The 8,169-nt window shown below is 37.7% G+C and overlaps 1 protein-coding gene across 2 annotated transcripts; it reads right to left on the bottom strand.

Moving 5' to 3' along the window:
• Window positions 1-4,466: 4,466 nt before the first annotated feature.
• On the bottom strand, window positions 4,467-7,248 carry LOC113277763 (50S ribosomal protein L27-like). Of its 2 annotated transcripts, none has more exons than XM_026526759.1 (4): window positions 6,942-7,248; window positions 5,731-5,841; window positions 5,496-5,626; window positions 4,467-4,882 (listed from the first exon to the last, which is right to left on the bottom strand). In XM_026526759.1, the coding sequence occupies exons 2-4, from the start codon at window positions 5,822-5,824 to the stop codon at window positions 4,613-4,615; spliced, it is 495 nt and encodes a 164-aa protein (XP_026382544.1). In that variant the 5' UTR covers window positions 5,825-5,841; window positions 6,942-7,248; the 3' UTR covers window positions 4,467-4,612. The 2 variants fall into 2 exon arrangements, with proteins under 2 accessions (XP_026382544.1, XP_026382545.1); XM_026526760.1 differs by having other exon boundaries at window positions 5,496-5,617; window positions 6,942-7,045.
• Between the last annotated feature and the right edge of the window lie 921 nt (window positions 7,249-8,169).

Below are 8,169 nucleotides of genomic sequence, written 5' to 3'. Positions count from 1 at the left end.
CACAACAATACTTATGTCCATCATTGGTTATGTAATCTAAACTCTCATTTCAATCATTGAAACATTCTTAGAGGACGTTATACAGTTGTTGCACCATTTCTCGTCAAAGCAATTTTCCAGACGATTGAAACATATCATGACTTTCGTCACTAGGTAAAGATAAACTTGGTCGAAGCGAAAAGATTACCAACACATATTTCGAGATATAGATAGGCGAGGTATACTCGGCTCGAAATAGCAAATGTGTATAATCTAAGTATATATAGCATACGACTTTTTGTCTCAAGAATTAGGAGATAAAGTAGATAGACTTTTGAGTGACAGATAAGTTCAAGTCTTCACATACCTTTTTGTCGAGAAGTTCCACCGGTTCCTTGAGTAGTTCTTCTACTTGTGTGAATCGCCATGAAGTCCTTGAGCTCAACTGCACTTTCTATCCTAATCCGAGACTTAGTTATAATAGACTAGAAATCAAGACTTATAGTTTTGATCACTAACATTGACAAACATGCTTGAGATAGCAACTAGAGTTGTCAATTTCTAACCCGGCCCGCGGGTTGGACCCGGCTCGGCTTGTTTTAACCCGGCTCGGCTTGGCTTGTTGTCTAAACAAGCCGGATTAGGGTTTTCATATCTAGCCCTAGTAAAAACAAGCCGGGCTAGGGTCAACCCGCGGGTTACCCGCCAACCCGTCAATTTCATGTGAGTTACTAATTTAGGAATTTTAAGTTACTAATTTAAGAATTTTAGGGTTTTGTGCTAGAAATCAAAGTTCATATTTCCTTAAATGATTTAATACAATCCAAATTTCATTTGATTTAGGGTTACGGAGTAGTGATCTCTCTGCCCACTAAATTTTTTATACATTTAAGTGATTTTACGTTTCAACCACCACATTTAACAAGCCAACCCGCAACCCGTTAGAGCCAACCCGTCTAGGGCTAGGGTTACTGTTTCTAGCTTCTTTGGCTGACAAATCAGCTACCTTATTGGTCTCCCTAGATACATACTGATATATCCACCGACTAAAAAACTTAAGAAGTTCTTAACAATCAGCTACCTCGTAGTCCAGTTTACAGCACCCACTTTGCTATTGGTGGCATTTATATTACATTATGACAATCACTTTCTAAAATTATTTTTCTTAATCTCTAATCTAGCGTAGTACATTGAGTTGGACTACAACCGTTAAAGTTACATGAATTAGAGCAAGTCTTATGGTGGAATCCATTCATCTTCCATCTTCCACGCCACCTCAGCACTTGGAACTGTGGATGGAAGCGCAAGTGTAATGGTGGAATAGTAGAAACACTATTCTTAATGGAGCTAAAAAACGCAATTAAGAATTGAGCTTTTTTTTTCAGCCGTTAGATTTCAACAACTCATTTTAAATCTACGGATAAAAAAAAACGCAATTCTTAATGGCATTTTTTTAGCGTCAATCTTATTTGCGTTTAGCGCTATTGTTATTGGCGTTTAGATGGATTCCACGAACCCTTCCACCAAACCATGAAACCCTCCTTGGATTTTTTGTGGAATGCCCCAACTTGGAAGCCACTAGACTTGACATTCCATGATTTTTCCACATTTGGAATAGGTTGGATTCCACCATAAGACTTGCTATTAGAACAATACAAAGTAAACCATGGAATCGGAGCCGGGTTGTAGTTACACGACACCACGAGGATCCAAAAGTCCATGTTACAAATGATCTCCGTAGGTCCCAGGTCTCTTCTTATACGGTTCGTTAGTTAGTACAGTAATCATGGGGTCCAAGCTAGAGAGAGATTGGATCCTTTGGAATGCAGTAAAAAGGGTCATGTGATGAGACTTGAGAGTGTTTGTTTGTCGTATGGTTTGGCTAGGTGTCGGGGAGACCACATTCTCCTCTTGTGTCCACTCGTTAGTTTCTAGGGTTTTGTTTCTGGACACGTACTGTCTATTCTCATTGCACTTTTTTTTTTCTTATTATTTTTTTCTATAGGTGGTGTGGACGAACTTTCTAGTGAATTGAATGCAGATACTACAAATTTAGTAGTAATGGAATAAACCTCTGCCTGATTCCAGAGTCCTGAGTTGACTTGTGAGTTACTTGGTCAAAAGAAGAATCAAAGTGATGTTATTTGTAGCCGACCAGAAAATAAGAAGATTTGTTAGTCGGGTTACACATCATGCTAAGTAACAGCGAAAAATATACGTCTATAATAATAGAGTCGTGCATCAAATTTTCAATACCTATTTCCTCCGGTTAGTGCTAGTCTATTCGGATCTACAGAGGTTCACCACTATCAATTTCGAGCTCTCCATAAAACTGCCTAACTGGAGAACTGCGAAGTCCTCCCTTCCTTTAGACTCAATATTTTGGTCATGAGAGAATCAAGAACCCAGCGCAGAGCCAGAGAATACAGTTTTAGCCAAGGAACACAGTAGAAAATGATGTGCCAAGGATTCTACTACTCGATTTCATAACTTACAGTCTTGGTCAATATGCATTACAAACTTACTCATAAAAGGTGTTCACTCTATAAGCATCTATAGCTGCTCCACGAACTGGACTAGATCAAGAAACTATACAGCTCAACAGAATCGGACATAAGCAGAAGGAGATTCAGAAAAGCCGGTTTCGCATTATACACTACAACCTTCCCTCTACTCGTCCTAGAACCCCTCTTAGTTAACTTGTCAGCTGAGAAGTTCATTTCTCTCATGTTATGTTTAAAAGGAATGACCCTAAGCTTTATTTCTAATTCTTCCTGCAAAGGCCAAGGAATTTTATGATGCATAAAAGACGGAATTAAAGCTTTAGAGTCGGAAGCAAAACACGCATCCAGGACCTGATGAGAAACTGCCCATTCTTCAACACTGATTAAGGCCATCAATTCAGCTAAAAAATTCATAGGACGACCCACACCACCAACTGAAGCACCAAAAAAAATGCCCAAATGATCCCTTAAAATAAACCCACAGCCAGCAAATACCAGATTTGCCGTCATAAGCATCATCACAGCAAAGTAAAACCTGATTTAGATTAGGCAGTTTAAAGAAAACCTCAACCACTTGCATACAATGAACTCTTCTGCACATAATACCAAAGAAATGAAGAACCTGCAAATCGGATGCAGTATTCCACACATCCCCTCTCATTCACATTCTTTTGCAAACTGCAGCACTCTCATCTTAAACTGCTCCAACCTTGGAACTGCATCATCAAATATCATCCTGTACCTAAAATGAAAAAGTGTGACGGCAGAAATTAAACCAAACCTCTTTAACTGCTGACCTTTTATGTTTAGCAGCCTTCAAAACATCCTCAAACAAGTAAGCATTAACAAACTGAAATATACCACACAGCCACTGCCAAATAAGATGACTAAAGTTGCAGAACCATGCTCCAAATTATCTTGATTGTTACCACAAAAGTAGCACTTTGAAACAGCATCAAAACCCCTTTTCCTCACACTCTCCTCAGTAGAAAAGAATATTCCACCCACAAGTTACTAGCAAGAAATACCTGGATTCCAGATCTTCTTGGTCCAATTGAGCATAGGCAATTTCTCTCTAATTCTCTAGTGCCTGTTCATTCTCGTCACAGGTATTGGTTAAAAGTAGTCGTGAAATCAATAGTACCCTATCCATAACAGGGAAGCTTGTCCAACAAAAAGAAGAAAATAAGTCTTTAGTTTTTCTTTTTCCTTGGAAGATAGATGAGTTCTCTTAAGCTGAGAAAAATCGCTCCATTTCATCATCATCCGAAATTTGTTAGGTCTTTAATGTTAGAGTCAAGCACTACGACGACAGTACAACTAGAAAAATGTGAACTCTTTTGTGACACACAGAAAGATTGGTTTGAGGTCATTACTTCTGAGTTTTTGCGCTGACCATTTTCAAGAAAAAAATGATAAATCAAAATGATAAATTGTTTCATTGTTTGAGCTTGATATTGGGAAAGACGACGCATTCACAACTGATTGCTGACTACTTTGGAGTTTAGACTTGAGGAGACCCATTCCCCACTCATAGTCCAACTCTAACCATATATCATGATTCATGAATGAAACAATCCAAAATTAGACTAGTGCATCATCAGGATTTGATGACAAGAGGATGATGAGATTGCATGACTTCTTTTACCATTATGTTTCAAGTAGCAATGACTCGCAGTAAACTAAAGACAGTGTTAGCTAGAGCTAGTATGTCAAAAGAAAGCAATTGGCATACAAAAGTCTGTGCATATTTAAACCAATTTCACGTTTTGTTTCTAATAGTCCCTACTGGTGATGTTAGACGGTTATACCAGAGGTGCCCACCAATCCTAATAGACAAGCAGACATATATGCAGTTAGATGTTCTCTACTTTTCCAATTCTGATGGCATATTTAGAGACGAAACTGTTCTGTGACTATCCTCAAATAAAATAATAAAAAAAAAACAGAAAGAGAAAGAGAAAGAGAAATTAAACACAACAGTAAAATCCAGCCTAAAAATTACCCAACTGCATAAAATAAACCCTGAAATTTCACTGTAAAGTAAACGATGCAGTGAACAGCACTCCAAAATCCTCTATGGGAACAGGGATTAGAAGAATTCAATGTTGTTTTCTAAATGTTAATTCCTAAGCCTTGGCTGTTTTGAGTACAACAGGGGTTTTATCGGCGTGGATAACATGACCTTCTTTGGCATTATTGGTATAGACAGGGTGAACTACATGACCATCTTTGGGCTCGACGTGGACCCACTTACGGCCACTCAGCTTATGACGCTCAAATTTAACGTTACCTTCTTTCAGTGCAAACAAGGTGTGATCCTTCCCGATTCCAACATAGTTCCCAGGATGAAACCTTGTGCCCCGCTGACGTACTATGATGTTTCCAGGGATTACTCTCTGCACAAAATAAATTTGCAAGTATCATCAGTAAACACATCTATGTAAATGAACACTCTACATTCTACAATTTGACCATGTCAACGCGTGGACAGTCATGACCAATTGACCACCACTAAGACACAACAGCGAGTATTGTGCATGATCATGTCTGATTTTGTTTATGCACGGTGTGTAATAGGAAAAAGTGGTCTTGACCCTCCTCTATCATTCTAAATCAGTGTCTCATATCCAAGTATGTCTAACAATATTAGAATAGTAAAATACAACCAAAATCTAAAATCAAAATGCAACAATTGCCGTGTCAAGTTTATATGAAGAATTTAACAATTATAATGAACAGGGTGTCTAACAATATAATGAATTTAACAATATGAAGATTTGGTTTTTTCCCACACACTGTGTCAAAATCGAAGTGTCAAACACCTCATTCCAGGGTTGCACACTGATCACAGTAAGGTTTTGAGTCGGCAACGTTTGAATGACATTACTCAGAAAGATGATTACTTTGCACATGATGATTCTTCATTATCATTCAACATAGAAGGGGACAAGGTTCGAAAAATCGATGGCATAAAAGAATTAAATGAACAGGATGCCTAATAACACTTACCTCCCCGCCAAATTTCTTTACCCCCAAATTCTTGGGATTAGAATCACGACCATTCTTTGAGGATCCAGCAGCCTTTTTTGTAGCCCAGCGCCTAATCATCAAGCTTGCTACTCCTTCTCCTGCTGTAACATCTAAAATGTTTTGGTAAACAACATTATTAGATACCAGCGACACCACAAATTTGATTACAATACTATAAATTACACAGTGACTTATAATGAGAGACGGGTTCTACCAGAGAGACCACTATAGACGGAAACATTAGTAATTAGCTCTCTAAGATTCCCTCTTCTACATAGAGTTGAAGAAAGATTATTCATTATATTCATCTTTGACTGAGGTAAACCTGAAGAAGAAAAAAATCTAAAATCAGAACATCAGAAACAAAATATACGAATCACACAGATATATGTATACCATCTAAACTAAAAGACGATATGGAATCTCAAGATGGAGCAACAAAAATATACTGATGCTTGAACTGCCAAGCTGTCCTACATTGTTGGTTTACATTAAAATTTACTGATACATGAACTAGTGAACTACCCTTATTTGTTTCTTCGCCAATACAGCAATCGTTGTATGAAACTACTAATCTAGTCAACATCATTGTCTTTATAGAGGATAAATCACGATCGTAAGATTCAAACTCCATGAATAAAAACGCATCAATTGTTTTATATCCATGGAACATGAATCACATTACAGTACATGTATATCCGGAAACACACACGGAACAAATGCATTTTCTATTATTCTTTCTCAACTACAGAAGATGTTATAGTAATACTATTTCAGGTCCGTTCTTTCCTCTTGAACCTATTGATTGAAAATGCGATTCTATATAAAAACATCAGATCCGTGCGTTCCATCAACATTTTCTAATTGATTGAATTGAACAGCAGATGTTTTTGGATCAGTGGTTACTATAACATCTGCTGTAGCAGAGAAAGAATGATAGAAAATGCACGGAACAAATACAAAATGTATCTCGAAAGAACAAGTGCACCAAAACAAAAACATCAAATTCTGCTTGAACCTATTGATTGAAAATGTGATTCTATAACTACTGACCCAATCTCCTTATAATAATGTACATTGAGGTATTCAATTTAATTCAATCAATTAGAAAATACGTTTCTTAAATTAGAGAAACCTAAAACCTTTCTTATCTCTCAAAACAGCCTCTATAATAATCTCAAAATCATATGAACTATGAACTATAAACCATAACAATCACATACAGAAACAACATAATTCTATGAAATGGGTACTCGAAAACAAAGAGACTTAACAACCTGGGTAAGTCAAATCAGCGAGGGGGAAATAATGCCCCAAGTAACAAATTGGATGATGGTTTATGGGGTTTAAGGGTTCTTCTAGTTACCCTTGTGTCAAGGATGATGAAGACGGAAGATATAAAAAGAAGAGGAAGAAGCTTAGTACCTGTCTGCAGAATCAAGCTCCCACGGAGACGAACTGAGAAATGGAAGAACCAATGAAGAGCCAAAACATGTAAAGAAACTCTCGGGCCCTAAACTATGTTGTACCCTTAGAACAACTGCAATGGACGAGTAAACTCAAATTTTTACTCGAGTGGGCTGGCGTAGTGGGACGGACCATCGATCAAAATTTGATCAAAGAGTAAAATCCAGACCAAATTTGGTCGACGATCAAGACCAAATCCAAATATAGTCGGGCATTAATATAATCTCCGCTGCACATCGGGCGTTGATATAATCTCCGCCATTCATCGCGCGTTGGTATAGTTAACATCCAACGAACAGGCGTGCATATAAACTTCGCCTGAATGGGGCGTTGGTAAAGATAACGCCCGATGGGGCGTTCATAAACTTAACGCACGAAATGGGGCGTTCATATATTTAACGCCCCACTCCACTTTAAGTTTTAAACTTTTGAAATTTGTATGGGGCGGGCTTTACCCCATTATTTATTTATTTTTATTTTTTTTGTTTTTGAAGCGTATACTATACCAACGCCCCACGTCAGGCGTTATCTTTACCAACGCCCCATTCAGGCGTAATCTTTATCAACGCGCGACCAAATTTAATCTGCAACCACTACGCCACACGACGGACTACACCCAAATTTGATCTTTTTTTTTAGTCTTTGGTCTTTGGTTATACTCGCACCACTGTGGACGCTCTTACGAGCAAGTCCAGCGGGACTAGTCTAATATGATGGTTTGATTGTCCAGCTGGATGGGCAAACCGATTTTTGTGCAATGGCCCATGAGCAAACAAATGGCAAATTAATCTATTGGACCCGTTTTTATATAAGGGGAAGGACTCGATGACATGACTATAATGACATTATTATCATGACATGGTGGCACATCTTTTTCTAAAAAAAACGAACGACAATTAATTTGGAATACCAAGTTTCATCATTCACAGATTTTAATTTCAATCGTTAATCTTCAACCGTTGATATTCAAAATGGTAGATGGTGGTCTTGTACACCGTGGAATGTTCTCATTTTCTATGAGAGTGTAGAGACTTATAAAAAGAACATATCACCAAACTTCAAATTTATTGCCTGTTGGGTTTCGTAAAAAAATGACGCTAAAATGTCAAGATTATGTCACTCCAACCATATCAACGGATCCAGGAACCCGTTTTTATGTAAAAAATATTTTTATAATATTAAGAGC

The sequence above is a fragment of the Papaver somniferum genome, chromosome 5 (genome assembly GCF_003573695.1).
Source record: "Papaver somniferum cultivar HN1 chromosome 5, ASM357369v1, whole genome shotgun sequence".
NCBI lineage: Eukaryota > Viridiplantae > Streptophyta > Magnoliopsida > Ranunculales > Papaveraceae > Papaver > Papaver somniferum.
The sequence above is the reverse complement of the archived record's forward strand: the minus strand, read 5'-3'. Positions and strand labels throughout refer to the sequence as shown.

Excerpts from the sequence above, each read along its gene's own strand:
- LOC113277763 (XM_026526759.1), bottom strand. The coding sequence starts at position 5,824 with ATGAATATAATGAATAATCTTTCTTCAACTCTATGTAGAAGAGGGAAT. Across the intron at positions 5,627-5,730 it reads CGTCTATAGTGGTCTCTCTG|ATGTTACAGCAGGAGAAGGA; the intron begins GTAGAACCCGTC and ends AAAACATTTTAG. Across the intron at positions 4,883-5,495 it reads TAAAGAAATTTGGCGGGGAG|AGAGTAATCCCTGGAAACAT; the intron begins GTAAGTGTTATT and ends TATTTTGTGCAG.